This window comes from Callorhinus ursinus, unplaced genomic scaffold (genome assembly GCF_003265705.2).
Source record: "Callorhinus ursinus isolate GAN/ISIS: 27379988/994484 unplaced genomic scaffold, GSC_fseal_2.0 scaffold10, whole genome shotgun sequence".
Taxonomy (NCBI): domain Eukaryota; kingdom Metazoa; phylum Chordata; class Mammalia; order Carnivora; family Otariidae; genus Callorhinus; species Callorhinus ursinus.
The window spans coordinates 67269561-67294932 of record NW_027397072.1 but is presented as its reverse complement, the minus strand read 5'-3'; the positions used below and the strand labels follow the sequence as shown (position 1 = coordinate 67294932).

Sequence of the window (25372 nt, the reverse complement as noted above, 5' to 3'; positions counted from 1 at the left end):
TACTGAACCAAGCATGCATTTTAATTAGTCATAAAATTGTTCTTACAAACATAAAAAAGCAACCACAATAGTGAGCTATTTTGAATTTTTAGTGTGTGTATACACACATAAAACCCTAACTATCAAACAAAAAAGACTATCCAGTTGGGAATTTGAAAAGTTTTGCTTGTATGCCTTTCTGACTCTAGTAATACCAATATTATTAACACTGTAATCACATTTAAAAGTGAGTCTCATCTAAGAGCCTTGATGCTTATTTTTAAAATTCATGTCTCTCTGAAGTGTTTCCCTAACAGAAAATCTGAAGATTATTGCTGATTTACAAGTGTTTTAACATATCTCAACCTATATGGGATTTTGAAGTATTAAAAAGTACATATTTTAAATAAACCCAGCTTAGGCTTTCCTTTTGAAACGTGAATTAAAACACATCTTTCATATCTCAAGTGTATAAAAGACATCTGGTTAGACATATAGTTCAGCTTTATTTTTTCTTATCCATCACAAAGTCCTTTTATGTTTATTTATCTAAGACTCAGTTTTAATAGAGCCCTTCTTCTCTAACAAATTAATTAAACTCTGATTGGATTGACAGGTTTCACACTAAATGTTTCTCAGCAAGTGTTAATCCATATTTATACTAAGTATTTCCTCTGGGCTTTAGAAGAATAATTTTCTAAAAGAAATCTCTATACATTATCCAAGTAAGATTTAGGATTGTATCTTTTTGTGGCCACACCAAGTATATGTGTGCTGCCCTATACCTTGATACTTAAAAACTGCTCTTGTCACGACTTCTGGTTATACACAGAATCTTAACTGAACATATTTAAAGTGCCATCAACACTTACAGATGTGAGTTCTGATTTAAAGCTATAGTAGCAATATACAGAATTTAGATCAAATACCATCACTGCCCCACTACAAGTGAAATTCATTTTTCTCATTCACTGGTCCATTTTACAAACAGTAATAATTTGAACTCAGGAACTAAATAAAATTCTGATAATTCCTACACGACATATTTTAAATAATACCATTTATATAATAATAAAGTTAAATCAGCTTCAAAGCACTAGACAGCACCAGGGCACCTAATTTATAACAAAATGTCTTCAATATTTGTGCCACCAAAAAAAAAAAAGACCTAGAAGTGTGACAGCTATGTTATTTGTACCACTAGATGGCAATCTTCTCCATATCTGATTAGAGGAGAACTACGAAAATAATCACTGGTGGGAGAGAAAGGATGGTGAAAAAGGAAGAAATGACTAATAACATAAAAACAAAATATACAATACAAATCCAATATGCAAACGAAGGCTAGGTGAACTGTCATGAACAAGTGCAAACAATACTTCTTGTCTACAGCTGAAGAACAGCCTACTCCCCCCATCCCAAGAAAGCAAACATAAAACGTGTAAAACCAAGCCACTAATACTAACAGATTTTGTTTTCCAGTCAAGGTTACAAGTGTTTCACAAGAAACAATTGGCCTATTTCTGTGTTGTTATCCAATTCAATCCTAGGCATCAATAATAGCTATAAACACAAATGAAAAGCTGGCTCTTACTCTGCCATGTGAACACAGAGGTTGCGAGGTTTAAAATTAACTCTGAGCATAAGAACTATTTCCATGTCTGACACACAAGCTTTTTAAAAATCAATGAAAACAGTCAGAAGGTGAAATAAGGAGAAAACAGGGTTACTCACCGTGGAGTAGTAACTGTTTCCTTTTCTGTGTGCAGCTCCCCCAGCAGAGCTGGGTAGTTTCCTGGAGGTGCCAAGAGAGGTTAGCTAGCCCTGCCCCTCATCGCAGAACAACACATCCTTTCACATATTAATGAAATGGTCTCAACTCTTAGACCTTAACTATGAAGTTTTCTTTGCCTGAGAAGTTAGTATAAGCTGAGATCCTAAGAATGGTTTAACTAAGAATGGCTTAACAGATCTATAAGAGGAAAGGGGCACAAAAGCAAAGAAGAAATATCGGAGATGAAAAATGATGACTCCTCTACCTTGAGTAACCCTGTTTTTATAGATGTTAGTTTTTTGCATCCTGTGATAGCTGGTTAGACCTAAAAGATTATAAAGAGTGGACTGCAAAAGTAGAAATTAATGACGATTTCAGGATTAAAGGCAAGTGTCCAAAATTCCTGTATGACCCTGCAAAGACATAATCCAACTTCCACATCTATAGAGGTAGAACTAGGAGTATAAACTATACCACACATATTTCTATTAAATCATTAACTAAAGGTTCCAAGAGCAAAATAGAGAGGTTCCATTTTAAGATTAATTCAGCAACCTTGGTATCTGACAAAACTGCCAAAAATTCAAACTGTACTAAAGAAATTTACACTTAATTACCCTCAAGGGACCCTATTTTACCCATCCTCTGAAACAGTAAAATTTATAATATATACAACAAGACATTTAGTAATCCTACATTGCCAAAGGCCAAAAAAGTACAATGAAGATACCATGAGGTACACATCATTTACTTTCTACTTAGGACAATCAACTCACCTAAGTTTTTATATTTTGTCAGTCTCTAATACAAAGCACAGAAAATTGGTTTGCACATTTAGAAGCCATTTACCTGAGCAATGGGATTCTAAGACTATGCCATATATTCTATTAGGAACTAAATTAGATTTTCTTACAGGAAAACTCAGAACTGAACCAAGTTTCCGGTTTCTCATCATTGCAATTTTCCAGAGGACAAATACTACTAATACATGTGGCAAGGCAAACTTAATACTGAAAGATCTGACCAAAAAAATTAAGCAGCTAGAATGTTTTTACCTAATTGAGATTTATATAAGAAAAAATATAAGACTAATTTTAAAGAAAACTGAGTTGCTATGTGCTTCCAAAAACTGGTCTGGTATTTCAGAAAATACGTAATGTCCCACAACACCACAGCCAAATTGTTTGTTATTAACAAGAGTGACTTCCTCAGGTACCTTGGGCATTACACTCACTAGTGAACTAGTCACAGTTATAGGTCTCCTTTCCTCCCCCACCTGGTGTATTTTACTCTATTTCTCTATTAAGACCAGCTGCTAATAATCCCCAAGAATTATGCTACAGATATTCTTTCTTCACACTAGGATGTAGGACTTACTATAGAACAATGGCACCAAAATGGAAATTATTTGGTTAGTTTTCTCGTTTTATTTATTTAAGTACGCTCTATAGCCACGTGGGGCTCGAACTCAGGACCCCGAGGTTCAAAAGTCACGCGCTCCTCTGACTAAGCCAGCCAGGCGCCCGATTAGCCTTTTCAAATCAATTTACATTGAGAAATTTTAGCATTATAGACCTACCTTAGAATAAGCATTTCTGAGACTTAAAAAGCTAACTTTATTTTATGATACTTTAGTGAGAACTAATTTGCTATCTGCAAAAAAAAAGTTGAGATGTTATATAAAGAAAATGTAAAAATAAGTTAAGCTTTCAGATGAAGGAGCTATCAGTAAGAAATTGGTTTTAAAGGAAAGGATTCTGGTAAGAATTATTTAAAAGGCCAGGAAAGACTTTATAAATCCCCTCTTTGGCGATTCAAAGGCAAAGGGCTGCTCATTAATCTTTGATTCTACTTTGTATAATCATTATCCCTAACTATAAAAAAAAAGTCCTAAAAATGTGTATGGTTCAATGATTAAAACAACCGAAGTTTTCATTCTGTATTTTATTTATTATCTATTATTAAATACACCAGGAAACATTTCATATTTCTACTTTTAAGCTATTAAAATATATGAACATATGTTTATAGTAAATGCAATTTTGTATTATTCATTATGTCTTATTGTATCAAATTTTCACTCCGAAAGTGAAAATTCTGAAACACAAAACTTTTCAGTCTAAATTACCTTTCCTTCTCAACTTTTCTGGGGAAAAAACCTACAAAGGATACTCTCAGGATCAATTTTGAGGCTTATAATGTCCATGGCATTCATAAAATGTTTATAACATGGTATTCTTTTCCTTATTGAAAATGCATTTCATTATTTACAAACCTAACTGGTTTTATCATAACCAAATATAAGGAACTTTTGTCTTGATGTGCTCTTATTTCAAAGTGATAAAGACCTTGCTTCAAGTCACTAGTGTAGTGCACATGGCATAAATACACTCGTACTGATATGAACCGCAACAGAAACCTCTCAGCCTCCTGAGTGGACCCTTCAGCGGTGCATCCTAAGGATCACTCAAAACTAAAAATCTTCTAATCATATATACAGAAGACACATGCTTTGGCTCTTATTGGATTAAATTACCGTATTTCTCAATGTCAACATTTCAAGAATTAAATTTATTGATGTAATAAATCTGTTATGTACAAAATAGGTTTTCAGCAGGCCATAAGAGTTCAATTCTTACTATATTATATACTGTTAAGATCATGAGGAAAACCAAAACCATTTCTGTAAGTCTCTCATTTTTAAATAATGTTTAAAATCAATCTCTCTTAACAAAGATGACTTTTGGTAAAATTGCCCCTAAATCAAACTATAATACTGATGAAAACCAAAAGTGCTTTCAAAGAACTCAGCAAATTCCTAGACAAACTTAAAACAGATTTCCTTACCTGAGATGAACCTACTTCTCCCTCTCAAATCTAATGAGCAATCTAAAGTACAATAAGTGGGAATCATGAGAAAGCATGACTCCAAACAATGATTATACAAAATATGGGGAAAGACAAGCAAGCCACATTTTAAAATCACTCCTTGAAGTTTTTAAGATTTTTCTTGCAAATCAACAAATAATTCTTTGTGTTTTTTGAGGGGGCAGGTGTTACTTACTCGTTTTTATGTGATTTTCATGAACTTGCTCAGCAATGAGATGTTGAAGTTGAGAGAAAATGATCTAAGGCAGTATACTGAACTAGGCCTGAAACTAGCATCTCACTACTAAATAACTGAGCCCACATTACATATTGCTGATTTCATTTAAGCTCAATTTTTTTCAACTTAAATGACTGCACTAACAATGGACTAAATCAAGGCATTCATTCAAAATTGTAATAGTCTGAAAAGCACTTAAATTCATAAAAGCAACTTAAAACAATTTAAAAGCTCAAAATAACACAACAAATTTTTATATTAAAAACACGCAGATTTTTCCTATAAAATCCCTAATGAACACTGATTGCAGACAAAAAAATAATTTTTCTCTTTCTTTTTTTAAAGAAGAGCATTTATCTTAACTCAGAAACTAAAGGATGAACTTAGTATCGATATTTATAAACTGATTAACATTCAGAATTATCCTATCCTGGTACCATATGAAAATCTGATTAAAGCCTTAAAGTTTAGAGACCTAAATTCTGCCTCAGGTATTTTTGGCCTAATAATGACAAAAAGGTTAAAGGGATACAGAAACAACACCAATAATAAAACCAGTGACTCAATGTGACTAAGACTTAAAATACATGCCAAATGGCAAAACAGCAAAATATGTAAAGTAGTTATTTTTACTTACAAGTTAGTAACCGGCTCTCCTTTCAATGGAGGTAGGAGGTTTCCTGAGCCAATTAAACAGTTGTGCACTATAGTCAGACTCTGTAGAACATCATCTCTGGAAAAGATAAAAGGTATTTTCATATTTTAGAAGACTCCAAATCCCTGTTAACAAAAGACCTTGGGAAGTCTAGGACCTTAAGTGGGGATATACAAAATTAAGGCCAAGAAATGGCAAAATGTCTTCAGTTTACCCACTTAATAGTACAAGGTAATAAACAGGTATTTATACTGGTAATACAGTACAGACCTACTTATGATTAAACAGGCTCTAAATAATCAGAAATATCAGCAACTGATCGCTCTTTGTGAATCAATTCTGAATGTAATCACCTATGTACCCAAAGATCACTACCACTGAAAAAAAGGGAAAATAGTATTACAGAAGCTCCTCCAGCATACTCCATCTTTTAAAAATGTACTAGCTAAACATTTACTCCAAAAAGCAGTTCAGATATCATTAGTCGTACTTCTTTCCTCCTCCAAACCATTCCTACTGAATTTGCTTTTAAAATTTCCTGGTATTTCACACAGTAATTTTCTTACTATTATTTTAGGAACTTCCAAAGATTCAAACTGTAGAAGTCTAATGATCTTATTAAATAACTATTTTTTGTTAAAGCCTCTTAGGAAAGAAAAAAAAAAAATCACAGAAATATTTCACTAAGTAACATTAACATCAATAATATGATTACAAAAATAAATTAAAACCCCCCCAAAAATCTAACCTGAATCTAGAAAAACAGGCATTTCCATACACTTCCCAAAAGATGCACAAGTGAAACTGCTAAGAAAAAGTCACAAAAAGCAAACTAGAAAAAAATGAGTTTTTCTGTTTAAAAGGTTTAAGTATTATGATAAAATTTGTTACACACTATGTTAAATGGTTTAATTATATGTACGGCAGATATAAATACACACTGAAAATGAATACATCAGATACGCCAGAGAAAGGGAAAGACACAAAAAGATTTTTCTCAGTCTGCAACCACACAACACTAAGTGTTTATGAAAGAAAACGAACCTAGACATTTCAAGTTCTCCATCACCACAGTGCTGGAGTTTAACGAGCTCAGGCTGAAGAAAAGAGTCCAACAGATAGAAGGCAAAAGCCACTTCTTCTGAAGAAGGAACATGCCACTGGATGCCCAGGTTCCACAAGTCTCCTGGCTTACCCCAGTCCTAGAAAAGAATAACATTTGTTCAGCAAGCTGAGAAATTGGGGGGCGGGGGTGGGCGGAGAAAGATGTATATGTAGCTTAAAAGGTCTTCCAGGAAGGGGCACCTGGGTGGCTCAGTTGGTTGTGCTCTCAGGGTTGTGAGATCCAGTCCCATGTCTAGCTCACACTGGGCATAGAGCCAGCTTAAGATTCTCTCTCTGCCCCTCTCCACCCTTCTCCCTTTCTCTCTAAAAAACAGGCATAAAAACTCATTACCCCTTCATTATCACTCCAGAAAAAGGTCTCCCTGAAGAGCCACTTAAATATGAGTTTACTGTAAGAGTAACAGTAAGCTTATAAAGCTACTGAGTTCTCCAATAAAATCATATGGAATATACAAGTTACATATAGCATACCAACCCACTTCACAGTCAAACAGAAAAGAAAAAAACTAGGCTGTTCTGCGCCATGTTACATTTCCCAAGTTTAAAACATTCCAATAATTTTAATAATCTACTTTAAAAATAAAGAAGTGACACCTTCATACACAACACACACACCCAAAAACCCCACTCTGGATCCTTAGAAAAATAACCCAATATGTACTTGAATTCTTAATTACTGAAAATGCTTGCCTTGATAGGAAAGTATTCAGAAGGAGGCTTGTCAAAGCCACCCGGCACACTGCAGTACTCTGTCGGGTAGATAAGTGTAGTAGAACGGAGGAGGTGATGCAAAAGGTTACAAGACAGAGTGTAACCCTGCTTACAGGTTAGATGGAGGGTTCTTTGGAGAATCTTTACAAGCTGCTCCCTATAAAGAAGCAACTTCTTCCCATCCACTCGAGTAATCTAAAAGAGGAATTAAACAGTTGAAGATATTTTGGTGATTAAGATTACGAATCAATAATTACTGCAACGAACAATGTTTAGCTACTAAAGTAGCCTAAAATAATTAACAGTGTTTCTTAAAATGACTTTAATTCATTTTAGAGTTGTCATTTTAAGTATATTCTTACAATTCTTTTTTAAGATCAAAACAAATTCTCTGAATTCAGGCCCTTATATGCCACAGTGCCATCCTTTTCAAAGAATCTATCTCCTGAAAGAGATAAAACTTAATTGGAGCTCTCTGTTTGTTGGTGAACCAACCCATAAAGGAAAATGACTTTTAACTGATAGCCAAATTTATGGAGAGAGAGAGAGAAAATGGAGAGGGGGAAAAAAAAAGGAATTGCCAAATCTGATAAAATTTTCAATTAATGAGTTACTAATATCAGAATTAATCAGTAAAAATTACAGCACTGCACATGAAGCCATCAACAATTATCACACCCCCGTGATAACAAGCAAATGCCATTATCTGACTTTTTGTAGCTATGTAAAGAAAATCTAAAACTCAGGACTTTTCAGTATCAGGGCACCTGGCTGGCTCAGTCAGTAGAGCATGCAACTCTTAATTCTGGGGTCATGAGTTCAAGCCCCACACTGGGTGTAGAGATTACTTAAATAAATCAATCTTTGGGGCACCTGGGTGGCTCAGTTGGTTAAACATCCAAACTCTTGATCTCAGCTCAGGGGTCTCGATCTCAGGGCTGTGAGTTCAAGCCCTGTGCACTGGGCTCCACGCTGGGCATGGAGCCTACTTAAAAAAACAAAAAACAAAAAACAAACTGTGGCGCCTGGGTGGCTCAGTCAATTAAGCATCTACCTTCAGCTCAGGTCCTGATCCCAGGGTCTTGGGAGTGACCATGTTGGGCTCCCTGCTTCTCCCTCTCCGTCTGCCTCTGCCCCTCCCTCTGCTTGTGCTCTCTTATGCTCTCTCTAATAATAAACAAAATCTTAAAAAAAAAACAAAAAACAAAAACCAGACTTTTCATATTTTTTAAAGTCAATTAAAAAAAATAAATTCTAAAACCAAGTCATCATTTTCACAGTAATATTTCTTTAATAAAAGATTTATAGTACCTCAGACAAAAGTTGAAGATTCCACAGCAACTCCTTATCTAGCTCTTCTTCATTTAATACATCATCATCTAAAAACGGCAAAACAGTATCAGGGAAAAAGAACTATGCATCCAACTAAATGCATCTTTTTTTTATTAACATAAAATATATGTTTCAGGGGTACAGGTCTGTGATTCATCAGTCTTACACAATTCACAGCGCTCACCATAGCACATACCACCCTCCCCAGTGTCCATCACCCAGCCCCCCATCCCTCTACCCCTCTCCCCTCCAGCAACCCTCAGTTTGTTTCCTGAGATTAAGAGTCTCTTATGGTTTGTATCCCTCTCTGGTTTCGTCTTGTTTCATTTTTCCCTCCCTTCCCCTATGATCCTCTGTCTTGTTTCTCAAATTCCACATTATCAGTGAGATCATATGATACGTTTTTCTCTGATTGACTTATCTCCCTTAGCATAATACCCTCTAGTTCCACCCACATCGTTGCAAATGGCAAGATTTCTTTCTTTTTTTTTTTTTTTGGGTGGCTAAATGCATCATTTTTTAACATTTGTCTTCAGTATCTCTAACTGCTGAGAAAAGTCTCATTCCTTTTTCATGAAGCTAAACTTGCTCCAGAGGAGGTGAAAATTCAATTTTCAAGAACATAAACACATCAAATCAGGACGCCTGCTCCTCCACATCTCACAAATGGACTGATACGTTTTTATGGCAAACTCTACATGGTTCTTGCATATATGAAAATACTAACTTAATAAAGAAAAATTTCTAAGCTGTCACCTGGATGATACCTTAATTCGAGCAATCCCTGCCCCAAACTACAAAATTAAAATATTGCATAGTTTGTAGAATCTTTTTTCACCAACAGAGTTCTAGAAACAAACAAAAAATTTATTACCTAAAATTAAAAATACAGAATAACAACCTTATGACTTACTCATTGTAAGCTGAGTTATAACATTGCAGCAGTGGGGAACAAATAACTTCAAAGACTCCTCTGGGCAGCACTGAAAACATATTTGTATACATAAATTTTTTGGAAGGCCATGAATACTCAACAATCACAAAGTATACCCTGACACTATTTTCAGAGGCAAATAAGGGTTGTAAACTGCTACCGAAAGAGCGATGTATTTTAAGTATAACAAGCATGTATAAAAGAATTAACCATATAAACCTGTTGGTTACTGACTCATTAATTCATCAGTCTGAAAACCCTAAACTCACCTTTACAGCAGCTCGGCACATGTCTGCCACCATGCGGCCTGCTACTCTTGTTTCAAATATATGCGAAATAGAAAAATTAAAAACCTTCTGAAGGGCCACCTGTTAAGACATGTAAGAAGTGAAAAGGTCTTATCAGCATTTTTAAGAAACTTAAACATCTTATGAAACATAAAAGAAAATGAGAGTCGGACTAAAACTAAAAATAACCAAGTAGGAAATTTTTAACCATCTGAATTTTATAAAGATTTGCTTATTAATGTTACATCAAGATCTATGAACAATCTTTTGCACAAGACCCTAATGTGCATTTTAGGCAAAAGATTTTATTTGCTTCAGAAAAATTAAACACAAAACTACAGCTGCTGGAAGTAAATGCAAATTATCTTGTTGCCTAATCCAATGTAACAAAGAGAAGGTTTTAGATTATCTAACATTTAGACTTTGTCATCTTGACAACTACAAACTAGAAACCTTTATCTCTACTCTAAAAGACCTGGAGCAGTCTAATTTTACAATCGTGTCACGGAATTTCAACTTAATTGCTAAATGAAAGAAAGAGCTCTAGATGTTTATAATTTTCAGGATTGTTAATCCACAACTCCTTTCAAAAGATTTTGGCTCAATGAGATTATGTTCATTTCTTTATACTAACATAATCTCAGAAAATATTTCATGCAGCTGTAAAGCAGTTTAGCTTTTAATGAGGATAAACATATTGAATAGTCATAATCTCAGATGAAGGGAGAAGAAACAAAAATGGAAGTAAAGTCTGGTCTTAAAGACCACACTGCACATAACAGGGGTCAACCAATACTGAGTAAGGGAATGTTCACAGAATGTCTTATGAGGACACACCAATTCCCATTCATTATAGCTTGCCAGATTTTTATATTTAGGATTTAATTTCTATTATGTGATGGCATAAACAAATTCCAAAACTTTTCTCCCAAACAGTAGTTAATTGATTAAAACAATACAGTCGATTCTTACTGTATGTAGTATATTCTCTAAAGTTGCTGCAAGCACTGAATTAGCAAATACTGAATCACTCTTCCTCAGGGCAATACAGGATTAAGTTAATACAAGTCTCTGCTTACGTTTTCATCAACTGATAAAATTTTGATTTTGTTTTATGTGTATTTAATATATATTGTTGATTCATTAACACTGAAGTCAGCCAACAGCACTGTAACTCATGTCTGAATAAAGCTTATCTAAAACATATTTTCTGGGAGGCACATCTAAATTCTCTTATGCTTACAACACTAGACAGTACTGTGGCACTACTCTTGTAGGCCATTTTAAACAGCAAAATCCCCAACAAAAAGCATACAATGTGGAAAACCGGGCACTAAATAGATTCAAAAGTGTGTTTACATCAGAGCTGAAACAAGAAGGCAGAGTGTGTCACCTTATTCAACCTCAGCCAGGAACTCACATTTTTTGCCACATTTACACGTCTGCACGAGAGCACCATGAGTACTGATTTGGGGATTACACATACATTTTAGTAAGCAGATGAATTTGCAAATATGAAATTTGCGAATATAATGATTCCACAGTTTATCTTTCTTGAAGTTTAGTATGAGAGGAAGGCTAAATGGCATAATACCTGAAGTAACTTCAATTCTTATTTTTTATTTTTCCTAAAGATTTTATTTATTTATTTGACAGAGACACAGCGAAAGAGGGAACACAAGCAGGGCAAGTGGGAGAGGGAGAAGCAGGCTTCCCGCCGAGCAGGGAGCCCGATGCAGGGCTCGATCCCAGGACCCTTGGATCATGACCTGAGTGGAAGGCAGACGCTTAACGACTGAGCCACCCAGGTGCCCCGTAATTTCAATTTTTTAAAACACACACAAAAAAACCTACAAGACTAGGGTTTAATTTTTTGCAGCAATGCGACTCTTACCATAAATATTTCTTTGGAACATTGTGTGAGGATTGTACTAAATGTAGAAGACAGACCTAATTCGACCAAACTCTCCAAGTGAGTCATTTTCTCAGTTTCCGTCTCTTCTCTTGTTTGCTCCAATGTGCTACTTTCTATAAGTCCAAAACATCTAAACAATCCAAAGAAAGTATAAGTTTAGCAACTAAAAACTAGTTTCATGTTTTCGATGATGATTATGTAAGTCTCCACTGTCATGCCTATTCAAATGAGAGCTATTCCATTTGGGCATGGCTCACTATCAATTGTCTTTTTGTAACTTCAGGTGCTCAGTCCCGGGACACCACTGGCTATGTACAGGTTGCAACACAGAGACTGAAGTTGCTGGGACAGGACAGTCATCTCTGAATGTCTAATAAAGAGCGGGTCTGGGGTACATACTCACCTGTCCATAAATTGTAAGACGAAATCCTCAAATTCAGCTGTGGCTGAACAAAGTTCTCGTTCCACCTATAACATTTCAATGTAGAGAAAAATTAAAAATAGTCCTTGAATTTTTCTCGGAACTATTAAAACTCAATTACGGCCTATACAATAGATTTAACACTGTACTATTATACTGAGTATGGTGAGAAACAGTACCACAACCGTGTGTCAATTTAGAGTAACTCAACCTACTACTTTCCAGGAACCAAAGTAAGAAGTATTTAACATATTTATAAGGGCCCCAAAGAGAAGTCAAATAGCCATCTTTATCAGCTACAGTTTTCAAGCTTCTGGTATATGTATACAGGATTCTCTCCTACTACTTGAACATCCAAATGACAAAAGTCAAGTAGAAACATGTTTACAATAAAGAAAATAGTTCTAAAAGAACCAGTCAGTAATGAAGAAAATGTTTGTTCATTAGATGTCAATCACCTCAACAAATTTATTCCTAAGCTCAAAAAACCAGAAAATTCAAAACCAAACCAAACCAACAAACAAAAACAACCCCACCACTATCTCCACTTAACAAAAAATTAAAAGTGACAAAAAACTGAAATATACCTCTAGATATCAGTTGTTTACAAAAATAGCCTATTTTTGACCTATGTCATCTGGTGGGTGCTCTGCCAGACTATCTTACCAATGACCTGGTCCTCCATTTATATCATTTTAGTCACAAAATAGTAATTTTAAACTACTAGTATTTAAACTATCAAATATTACTATGCATTTACAATAAGAGTTATAACTCAGTTAACCAATGCTTTTACAAGCAGAAAGCATTCTTACTTCTGTGAGGTCATTTCTTTCTTGCAGTACAGATGAACAATCTACTAAAGGCACCAGAGTGGAAAATGTTGCTATAAACTGGAATGTGATCTGTGGGAAGATGCAAAAAATTTAACATTAATTATGTAACTATAGTTCAAAAATACAAGTATACCATAAGCTACAATAAAGTACCCAAATAAATTATTTTGAGGGAAATCCCACAGTAATTGTGGAAATTTTTTACTTAGAATTGAACATTTTAAGGTTCCTGACAATTAAGCAGCTGTTACTTTAGTAATGAAATCATACTAAATTATTTTCATAGTTATTAGGTTTAAGCACAATGTTCTCTAACCTTCTGTCAATGAAAAGTTACTTTGCACCCCTCTGAAGATGCAACATTAACCAAGGATAAACAGATTATGCTGAAAAGTGAGCTCGGGCAAGAGGGAAGATGAGCAACACTTTAAGTCAAGAGATGTGTGTATAAAATGGGACTTGGCATTTTGCACCCAGCAGCTTTTATCATGCCCCCTGTCACCAGTGTAGACAGAGGGAAGTACAAATGATCAGATGCTAAGATTTTTAATGTCTTTGCTCAGGAAAATAGTAAATATATAATGAGCTTCAAAATATCTTATGATCATTAAACGTATCCAGGTTATGGCAAATTACTTACAACAGATGACATATAGATCAACTAACCATCCAAAGATCTAAACTTGGGCATCTAGGATATAACCCTTTACCATTAACAAATTTTACATTGAACTATGTTCTAAAGAGTATTTGAACAAAACTTAAAAGGATGTCTATTCACACAATTAGAACTCAGACACAAAACAGAATAATAAATATGCTTACCATGCATTTACTAAAGTCATTTGGATCCACCCCAGGCAATGCTCTCATCAACAGAGGTAGCATGTGTGTTGGACCTTCAGGAAACCATCTACCACCTGATACCAAACTTCGGGCTACTCCAATTACACAACTTAAAGTAGCTGTGAGCTGGTGAGGTTCTGTTAAAGTCTCTAGTGCAGGATACGTTCTACAGTTTGAAAACAGGAAAAAATAAACAAACAAAAAAAACAGTTCCATCACAGATAAACATGCACAATACATTAAATCTACCAAATGCATAAATTGCCTGTTGGCCTTAAGGCTGGTAGCTAGCAGAATATTTTGAGTGAATATCTGCTTTCAAAGTTAACAGAATCACACACACAAAGGAAAGGCACGTTTCCCCTACCCCCTGCCACCTCACCACCTTTCTCCATGCAAATTCCATCATGAAAAGGAACATAAAACTGGCAGATTTTGCATTATTTCAGCCATATGAATCCACTTCCACATTCCAGTATGACTGACTCTAATCTAATGGTCAGCGATTATTAGAACTCAGGAATAACAAGTGACAACTATCCTATTCTTCCCCCCCTTTTTTTAAAAGATTTTATTTATTTATTTGACAGAGAGAGACACAGCGAGAGAGAGAACACAAGCAGGGGGAGTGGGAGAGGGAGAAGCAGGCTTCCCGCAGAGCAGGGAGCCCGATGCGGGGCTCGATCCCAGGACCCTGGGATCATGACCTGAGCCGAAGGAGACGCTTAACGACTGAGCCACCCAGGCGCCCCCTATTTTTCCCTTTTATTGAAAAAACAATCTTTACTAAAATGCTGAAATTTCTCCTACTTTACACTTTTTTTTTTAAAACTGGTATTTTAAAATTGGACATCAGCTCTAGAAACATATGAGAAGATTCCTGAAAATAGAGTGAATAAACTAGGGAGAATAATACAAATACAATCTTTGATCAGCAAGTGAAAGACAAGCCAAAAACATTCACACAGGGGCGCCTGGGTGGCTCAGTCGTTAAGTGTCTGCCTTCGCCTCAGGTCATGATCCCAGGGTCCTGGGATCAAGCCCCGCATCGGGCTCTCTGCTCAGCGGGAAGCCTGCTTCTCCCTCTCCCACATCCCCCTGCTTGTGTTCCCTCTCTGTCTCTCTGTCAAAATAAACAAATAAAATCTTAAAAAAAAAAAAAAAAGCATTCACATAGCAATTTCATTTTTAAGAATCTATCCTATGGGGGAAAAAATCTAAAATGCAGTCATTTTAAATTTCTCTTATGCAGAAAAAAATAAGGGAAATTTCATTATAAGTAGGAAAAAAAGAGCATTTATAATCAGAATAAAAAAACAACCAAGCCTATGCTTTAAAAGGTGAAGAAAGCAAACCAGCTCTTTAACAGAGGCTGTCCTTAGGAGATACAAAACTCAGGACCCAAAATTTATTATCTACATTTTTACTTTCTCAAGGACTTCTGTTTTTTGTTTTTTTTTTTAAGAGGAGAGAGAAAGAGAGCACATGCGCACAGGGAAGGGCAGAAGGGGAGGCAAGGAGGGGGCAGGAGAAGGGAGAGAAAGAGAGAGAGAGAGAGAGAGAATATTAAGCAGGCTCCCCACCAAGCATGAAGCCCAAGGTAGGGCTTGATCTCACGACCCTGAGATCATGACCTGAGTCAGACTCTTAACTGACTAAGCCACCCTGGTGCCCCAAAGGACTTTTGCTTTTATAAAAGAAAAAAAACCTTCAAAATATTTCTCTTAGCTAAGCATGTATCACTCAAAATGCTATTAAATTTGTCCAGAAATTAAAAACTCAAGAAAATGATGGATAATTTTACTTGTATTTATTTTTTAAATTTAACTTTATTTAAATTCAATTAATTAACATAAAATGTATTATCAGTTTCAGAGACAGAGTTCAGTGATTCATCATTTAGTTGTATCTGTAAGCTTTGTTCTTTCTACTAAAAATGTATCTCACTATTCATAATTCATCAGCTAGAAAACATTTAAATAAGGCAAAACAAAGGGAAAGCCAAGAAATACCAAAACACTCCAATCTTCAAAATTTTAACTATGCAAGAAGCTGAAGTCCCTCCTTAGAGGCAAGTCTCTCCTCAACAGGAAACATCAAGGGACCTGCCACTGAACTGTTAGCTTCTGCTACCACACAGAGGCCAAAGAGCAAAGAACACTGGAAGTTCCAGTAGAAACTGCCTAACTTCCTCATTTCATTTCCTAATAAACTTATCTGTGCTAGAAGTTTCCATGCCCACAAAGTGCACACAGAAAGGGATAGGTTTGGAAAATGAGGTACAACTTAACTTCAATACTTATGGCAATGAGGACAGAGCAAGATACTGTAAGCAACTCAAATTTATAAATAATGGAGCCCCATTTTGGTCAAGATCTTTAACAGGATATCCATCTCCAAGCAAATGTGCCTAATTATCCTATTTCAATTTTAAGTCAGAAAATAGGCAGTCACTTGCATTCTGTTACTAAGATCTTGGACAAATCTGTTTTATGGAACTCAAACTATTAGACCCTTCTGGGCCCTAAAAACTAACATTCTTCTTCTATTTTTCAGTATGACATTGAGAGAAATCATAAAGCTCAACTTCAGGCAGCAGAGGAATTAACAGAAAGCTTAAGTAATATTATATAAGCACAGAAGGCCTATATTGTGACAGTAACTAGGGAAAGGGAAAACTATTTTTGTTACTATTTCAACATATGAAACAAAATGATGCAATAAAATCTATACTGTGGAAATAATACACATATGATTATATACATATTAAAATAATAAAGACAGTCAAATTTTCTTCTGTATCACTGATTCTAAGAAATAAAAGAAATCCAAAATCACTTCTCAGGATTTGGCGACACACTTTGATGTAAAAGCAGCTTAATTAATTATTGTTAAGATCTTATTTTTAAGTAATCTCTACACCCTACAGGGGGCTCAAACTCACAACCCCGAGATCAAGAGTCACATGCTCCACCAACTGAGCCCACCAGGCGCCCCTTAACTTATGAGCAAAAATGTGCCAATAATCCAAAAATATTTTATCCATTTCGTGTCAATTTTCTTTTCTCTCCAGTAAACCTTTATCAAGTTACCAATTGTCAGGTTAAAATGCCTTGCTTCTCCTATAGGAACAGGAATAAGCACGGAGAAAGCAAAACAGAAGCCACAAAAGAAAACCAAGCAGAACAGAAGAGTAGAGGGAAGAGATAATCAGAACAGCTGTAGCCACAGCTGAGGCTTCAACCGAACATGAAAAGCTCCACTTACCTTTCAAGTACAGGGGGTATTACTAACTCAGGTCTCATGAGTGCAAGATTCTGCAGAGCCTGGGCTGCTTCTAAACTACCAGTTTTGCTAAACATAGCCAAGAGGACAGGTTGAATAATGCATCGTACAAAGTCTGTAACATCTTGATCAGTAAGCTTATGGCTATCAGGCACAGGAGTTAACCAAGAAGGCTTCTTGTATCTTTCACGATGCAATCTTCTAACAACACTGTTTGGCAACCGCTGAAGTAGTTTCATTAATTTGTTCTGGGGACACAGAAGCAAAAAATCCAAGGTAGGTTCTATCTCCTACACAGATATTTATGGTTCCTTTCTACCCTCCAAATAAAGATTCTTAAAATAATAGCTCTTACAATCTATTACGAAGACCTGCACGGCATACTAGATAGAATAAAATGCCATTATCAATTAAATTACTGATAGTGTGTTTCAAATGTCAGTTTTAATTTCTAGCACCAGATGAATCTTCCATTACATGAAAAACCATTTTAGCCAGGCAATGTAGAAACCCCCCCATAAAAAACCCAAGGAATAAAAACCACAACTGACACTCCTTTCTGTTGCCAGAATGTGACATTTTGTTACCAGTTATTGGACCAGTATTATCTTCATTTATTTTTATGTTCTATGAACACAGGAACTTAAGTTGAACTTAATCACCTACATATAGCCAAATTTATATGAAGAACAGAAAATGTATTATAGGTTTTATACAACAGGCAATGTGTAACCATTTTTTAAAGATATGTGTGACCATATCTTTAAAAATTTCCAAACCCTAAAATGAAAAATGAACATACTCACCAGCCAGCGCCCATTATTTGAGGGATGGTAAAAAGATGTGATGCTGTTAAACAAACCAGCCAAATGTTTTTGCACTAGTTTACTTGGTCCACCCTATTCAAATAAAAAACCAAAAATATCAGTACCCACTGTACACTGGAAAATTGAAGGAATCAATAGGCCCAAGCCTATATATACCTCTCTAACGTGGTACACATCCATTTTGCTGACAAAAACCAATTCTACCCCTACATGAGAGTCAAAAAGAAATTCCCCAGTGAACTTCCTACAATCTTCCATTTAAAACACTCTACAAAAAATAAGGGAAACTTACTGAAACCAAATTAGATAACCGAAAAGAGATCTTTCAATTTAGGGTATCAGCATATTTTACTCTTTTGCAGTGAAATAACTTTTGTCACTAAGACTGTTTTAAAATAACCAAGAGTGATAACATCAGGCATAAAAAGCATTCCTAAAAGGATTCAAGAAGTGAATTTCTTATTGCAGGAAATGAAGAAGTGAGATGTACATAAATACATTCAAATATTTTATTTTTACTCCCAAATGTTTCAAATGATTAAACCTGCTATATTTGACCACATTTTGACTCAAAAGAAAAATATTTTTTTCTTAATCTATTACCAAAACAAATACACCAAACAACAATACAACCTGGGGGGCAGAAATGAAAAAATTTAGCATTCATCTTATCAAGTTCAACAACCCTGAAGATAAAGAACTACAATTTGGTTTTAAAACCTTCCATCTCTCAGGATGATCTTCTAAGAAAATAGACATAAGGTAGACTGTTGAGTTACATAAGAACATGTCTTCATGCTGAAATGAAATCCATGTACATGTTCCCAATTGAGAACAGGTCAACTACTAAAGAGATCATAATTCCATAGCAAAAAACCAACAAAAATGTCAATGTTTTATCACAGTAATTAGCATTTTTATTTATTATATTCATTATTCACATTTAACACAAAATAAAACTGTCAATGGGAAAAACTGTGTGAGAAAGAACAGCAACATTAACTAAAATAACCTGATACTAATCACGATATAATTCTGTGGCTTCTAAAAAATGAATTCCAACTCATTGCTTATGTAAGATAGTAAACATCCAAATGTTTTTGCTCTTATGGAGTATTAGAAAGAAAATGTGATTTTCTGTGCTTAATAACGAAATAGCAAAAACGGGGAGAATGAATTATTCTTTAAAATCTAAAAATAAAATTTAAGAGTTAAACTTCTCACAACCATCCTGCATTTTCCACAGAAACATCCAGCCAAACAACATAACCTGGGAGAAAATATCAAACACAGAATAATAATTTAAAAAAGAGACAGCAGTAGAAGCAATATAAATGACAATCTAGAAAATTATAGTATAAAATTCTTATATTATTTGCAAGTTGACAATGAAATCCAAAGCATGTGGATATATTTTCACTTTCCTTCCGGGATGTCAGTTAAGTAATCCTCCATACTTCTTCCTTCATTAAGATTACTTCATTTGTTTAGTAAGCTTTGTGTTCAGTGTAATCTTCGACACTGAATGCATTCATACTGGGCATATGCAAAACCCTGAGTTCTAATTCCACATTTACCATTATCAATTTGACCTTTCATTTGTGAGTCTGGTTCTTGACCTATTAAGACTGTTAGACATTCTGAATCTCTCAAAACTCTAAACTTTGACTCCATTATTAAGAACTACTGGTTAGAGAAATGGTTGTTTTTCTACAAACAACCTGATCTGATAAACATTAGCTTACTACATCAGAAAATATCCAAGAATCAAATGACCAACTAAGATACTAATATAGCCTAATGTGATTATACAGAATTTTTGTATGGTTAACACAAAATTTAGATAACTAATGTGTTACAAACCATCATAGCGGTGATCCATATCACAGCATGTCCTATATCATAAGCATTTGTTAAAAATCTTGGGACTAACACTTGACTGCTTCCCACTGGGAGGTTCAAGCTTCTCAGAATTCTCGTAAATATCTTTAAAAAGAAAAAAAGAATTAAGAATAAATATTTTTAAGTATCAAGTAACTTTTTAAATAACTGAAGTGTTATTTATATTATTGTTATTGGATATACTCACTGGATCAGGTTTTAAGCAAAATTACATACTATTTGGTAGCTTTATACACTGCTTTATTCCATAAAAATTACATAGAAATACTTTTAAAAAATTTTTATTTTTATTTGTTTTATTTTATTAAGATTTCATTTATTTATCTGAGACAGAGAGAGCATGCACGCTCATGAGAGAGAGCAAAAGGAGCGGTGGCAGAGGGAGAAGCAGGCTCCCCACTGAGCAGGGAACCCGATGCGGGACTCAATCCCAGGACCCTGGGATCATGACCTGAGCCAAAGGCAGATGCCCAACCGACTGAGCCACCCAGGAGCCCTTATTTCATTTTTTAAAAGTTTATTTATTTAAGTAATATCTACACCAAACATGGGGCTCGAACTCACGACCCTGATGTCACAAAGGGGTGGATAAGAAGCAGTTGTATCCATGTACCCATAAACAAATGAGATAGTTTAAACATAAAAAGGCAAAATGTAGGTAAGTACAGTTAAACATGAAATATTTTGACTCCTATCTCTCTAAATGCATATGAAATTATTTTTCCTACGCTCTCATTCCATGCCAAGAATATACAAAATGCAAATACCTATCTTCTAGTGGATTACTTTCCCTTTCAAAATTCTATCACTGATTTTTCCCCCGGGAATTTGCATTTTCATCTCTCATTTAATAATTGCATTTTAGGGGTGCCTGAGTGGCTCAGATGGTTAAGCGTCTGCCTTCAGCTCAGGGCATGATCTCAGGGTCCTGGGATCGGGCTCCATTATCAGGCTCCTGGCTCGGCGAGGAGTCTGCTTTTTCCTCTCCTTCTGCCTCTCTCCCCGTCTGTCAAATGAATAAATAAAAAAAATTTTTAAATTGCATTTTATTTTTTAAAATTTATCTTTAAAAGATTTTACTTATTTATTAGAGAGGAAGAGACAGTGAGAGAGCAAGAGCACACAGGCAAGGTGAGCAGCAGGCAGAGGGAGATGGAGAAGCAGGCTCCCCCCTTAGCAGGGAGCCCACCATAGGGATTCAATCCCAGGGCCCTGGGATCATGACCTGAGCCAAAGGCAGATGCTAAACTGACTGAGCCACCCAGGCACCCCTAATAATTTATTTTTTATTTATTTTAAAAGATTTTATTTATTTATTTGACACACAGAGAGAGAGAGAGGGAATATGAGCAGGGGAGAGAGGGAGAGAACACAAGTAGGCAGAGGAGCAGCAGAAGGAGAGGGAGAAGCAGGCTCTCCACTGAGCAGGGATCCCGATGCGGGACTCGATCCCAGGACCCTGGGATTAAGACCTGAGCCGAAGGCAGCCACTTAACCAACTGAGCCACCCAGGCACCCCTAAACATTTTAATATAATTAAATTTATATTTAAAATCTGTCATTAGTAACAGGGACCCCAACAATGGGAGAAAATCCCTTTTCCTCCTTCATTTCTAGCAGACAGTGCAAGCAAAGGTAAACAGAGTATTTGTCTGCCGCTGTTCCCCAGCCCTGCTCTGTCAGCGTGTGCATCAGAATCACCTGGATGCCCCATGCCACCCTTCCTGAGCCCACTGCAGGTGAAAAAATATGGAAGATGCAATGTTAAGAATACTGCACCTAGAGACACACTAGCTTTATTTACTCTAGGAATATGCAATCTAAAAAGTAGAGAACACTCTAGAATAGCAATCAAATACAATACCCAAAATTTGTTGGAAGGTATGAATGTAAGATACCCTGAATAATATACTTAGTACTTTCTAAATTACTCACTCTGAAACTTCTATTTCATGTCCTACATAGGCAAGACAAAAATCACACATTTATGATTACCTTGGTATGATCCAATTAGTTTTTGAAAATAAATGATCTATCCTGGTAAGTTGTATGTTTTTACTAGTGGTCAAGAAATATTTTAGGAATTAGCATACAAAACACACACACTAAAGACATAAAAAGTGCTATCAGTGCTACTGTATGTTGTATGCTCAAAAGTTCTTAATTACCTTTGGTACATATGGATCCCAGTCTATGTACCCTATATTATCTGTAGCCAATCGAGCAAAGAGATTTACTAGTTGCTGAAAGTAAACAAAAACAGAAAGACAAGTAAATACACTTGTTATTAAGTGTCACAGTCACACCCCCTATCCATTTCTGGTTCTCAGCTGTCATCATTAGCACAACTTAATACATGGTTTATGATTCATTTTTTTTAAATCTCCAAATTTAAGTTCTGATTCTTGTCACCCATTTAAAATCAAATGCAATTGAAATGCTTATTAAAAGGGAAATGACAAAAGCATCATCCACAATGCAAAGAGAAGAAATTTTAATCTAACAAGCACATAGAAAACATCTACTATGTGTCTAGCAACATGCTAGTGAAGGTCCAATAAGAAACAACAGTCTTACATTTCATAATACATGCATATGCTTCTAGATATTGATAAAACCAAAAGAAGTGTCTATTTCTGTTAGAAACAGCAAACAAAATCTAAAAAAAACAATTACAACATTGCTAATAGCCAATTCTAAGGAACTGACGTTATTTATCAAATGATAGCAAAGAAGGAAAAAATAGGATACTCACCCCCTCCCACTGTGGGAGATTTTGCACTGAAACCCAAAGGCCAATTAATTCATCAAACCAAAGTCTGAAGAAGAAAAATGTTGTTATGAATAGCAAGTGATTTATAAAAAGTGGTTCAAAGCCAGGTATCCTTTGTATTTTTTAATCTATTTATTCTTACTGATAACTACACAACCTAGAAAAAATAATATTGAATGTTACAAACTTAATGGAACAAATGACTAGTTCTGTCTGAATGTTCCCCTTGCAATATATTTATGCTAAAGAGTCATCTCATCAAACCTCTACTTCATTGTTAGGGGCGCCTGGGTGGCTCAGCTGGTTAAGTGCCCGATTCTTAGTTTCTGCTCAGGTCATGATCCTGGCACTTTTTCTGTCTTTAAGAAGTCCTACATTCTTTTCTTTCTTTTTTTTTTTTTTTTAAGAGAGAGAGCATGGGGGAGGAGGGGCAGAGGGAGAGAGAATCTAATAAGCAGGCTCCATAGCCAGGGTGGAACCCAACATAGGGCTCAATCTCACGACCCTGAGATCATGACCTGAGCAGAAATCAAGAGTCAAGACGCTTAACCAACTGAGCCACCCAGGTTCCCCTAAATATTTTTCATTCTAGGATTTGTTATATAGAGTCATCTAGAAAAAACAGTTCTTAAAAACAGTGCAAAGACTAGAATGAGTAGAGAATAAGAATTATAAAAAAGACCTAAAAAAAACTACAAGTGATGAATAAAACCAAGTTTTAGGAAAACACTTTTCCTTTCCCTAAACTCCACACAATTTAACATTTCTTATCACTGCCTATTTACTGATATTTTCTACTTCTTTTTGCATTTTTTATTCTTTCTTTCTTGATTTCTTAAATTAAAGCCCTTATCTTTACTTTTCCTTTTAAGTAATCTCTGCACCCAACATGGGGATCAAACTCACAAGCCCAAGCTAAAGAATCACATGCTCCACCAATTGAGCCAGCCAGGCACCCTGTAAAGCCCTCTTATCATATCTGGCTTGACATACAAGCATTAGTCTCTCCTCATTTACAATCTTATGCTTAACTGTTTCAGCCTCCACACACTTCAAGTATAATTAACACAATGGTTGAATTAGTAAATTTTTGTTTACTTATTATTACTTTACGAGTTGGCTTATATATCTCCATTTCTTGCTCTATTCTCTAATTTGTCAAGATATGTATATACTTACTTAAAACCTTTATGATGAAGTTCTGGAGGAAGGGAGGTAGGAAGAAATATTTCAAAATAAGTGATGGCCTTTTGCATTGTTACATCAAAAGGGCACATTAAAGGCCGCCATTCTTCTAGCATCTCAGCTGTGGCATCTGCTGGAAAGTATCTAATAAAAAAGAAGGTATTCATTTACCTGATCATTGGCTAAAAGGTCTACAACATCAACATCTGACCAACAAAAAAAAGGGGAGGAAGGAAATGGATTTCATAAGGTACAACATACACTACAAATGTCAAGTTACCTTAAACACATTTTTACAACTCTAAAATAAATAACTTGTCACACTTAAAGGTAAATTTTTTTCTCATCTATAGGACTTAGAAAAATGCTATAAAGCTGATAAACTCATAAAATACAAAGTCACTTAAATAACCTACAAATTTATACATGGTTGTTTTATTTTTTTCCCTCCCTGTGTGCTATGTAATAGCAATAGGAAAAAAATCTAGTCACAGAGAATCCAGTCTATATAAGAAGTGGATAATCAGTGAAATGAAAAAGAGAACATTAGCCTAGGCATGTTTGGACCAACCACTTACTCTCGGTGTACCACAGAGCTCTCTTGTATACAAGAGTGGACTAGACTAGATGGTCTTCCTACAGGTGCTAACATTCTTCGAGTCTATGAAATGGGCAAGAGAGCCCCTGGGGTAGAGAATATTCACAAGATGAAAATCTGAAGTGTACATCCACACACAAAATAAAAGTAAATGGAAAAAGAGGATCCATGTATAATTACCAAGTACCCATTAAGGGGGTTTAAAATAACAAAGCGTATGAGAAGTTCACATTTGGGCATGGCCAAAAAAGTTAGGAAACCCTTTCAAATACACCTGTAGGATTGGCCTACATGTCACATTATTAATACAATTATATCTTTGTCCATCTGTATTAATTAGAATCACATCTCATTCATTAATGTGAAAAATAAAACTACATTTCTATTAATACTTCTTGGAGTCCATCAAGCATCAATGTGCCAGGTCATTATGCCACAGGTTAGAGTAAAAAAAAAACAAAAAAACACAGAATTTATTCCACCTTTAAAGATCTCATGTATCAATTCTCCTTCCTAATTTTTCAGAGTCAACTGTTAGCCTTGGGTGTTCCACGAATTGCCTAAGAACCTAAAAACCACTAAGTACCCCGGTAATGATCAAGTTTTCGGTGAGGCAACACAGGCCGAGAGGTCCCTGCCTAACTCAAAATGACACTGCTCACTGGGGGCTTATGCCTCAGGTTAAGTCTTAACCCTCAATCTCAAAAGGGAAACTATATCCTAAAAATACATTTGCCCAAGACTGAGAATGTAGTAGGTCAGCAACAAATACCTGATTCATAAAACCATTTATAACTTTAACTCATAAGAATATAATAAAACAGGTATTTCCATTCAAAAGAACTCACTGAATCCATACAGAGCAGGATAAGCAGTCTTAG

At 35.4% G+C, this 25372-nt stretch overlaps 1 protein-coding gene across 8 annotated transcripts in view; it reads right to left on the bottom strand.

Moving 5' to 3' along the window:
* Positions 1-25372, bottom strand: part of PSME4 (proteasome activator subunit 4) — a 109590-nt gene that overhangs the window by 43600 nt on the left and 40618 nt on the right. For all 8 annotated transcript variants that reach the window (XM_073897711.1, XM_073897712.1, XM_073897709.1 and 5 more), the window contains 16 exons: positions 23888-24037; positions 22691-22754; positions 22104-22178; positions 19897-20019; positions 18013-18105; positions 17189-17454; positions 13901-14087; positions 13055-13144; positions 12222-12286; positions 11798-11948; positions 9886-9984; positions 9596-9665; positions 8662-8729; positions 7330-7545; positions 6559-6716; positions 5497-5592 (listed from right to left, as the gene is read on the bottom strand). In XM_073897711.1, the coding sequence (XP_073753812.1) occupies positions 5497-5592; positions 6559-6716; positions 7330-7545; positions 8662-8729; positions 9596-9665; positions 9886-9984; positions 11798-11948; positions 12222-12286; positions 13055-13144; positions 13901-14087; positions 17189-17454; positions 18013-18105; positions 19897-20019; positions 22104-22178; positions 22691-22754; positions 23888-24037 (1971 nt within the window). The remainder of the gene's footprint in view (positions 1-5496; positions 5593-6558; positions 6717-7329; positions 7546-8661; positions 8730-9595; positions 9666-9885; positions 9985-11797; positions 11949-12221; positions 12287-13054; positions 13145-13900; positions 14088-17188; positions 17455-18012; positions 18106-19896; positions 20020-22103; positions 22179-22690; positions 22755-23887; positions 24038-25372) is intronic.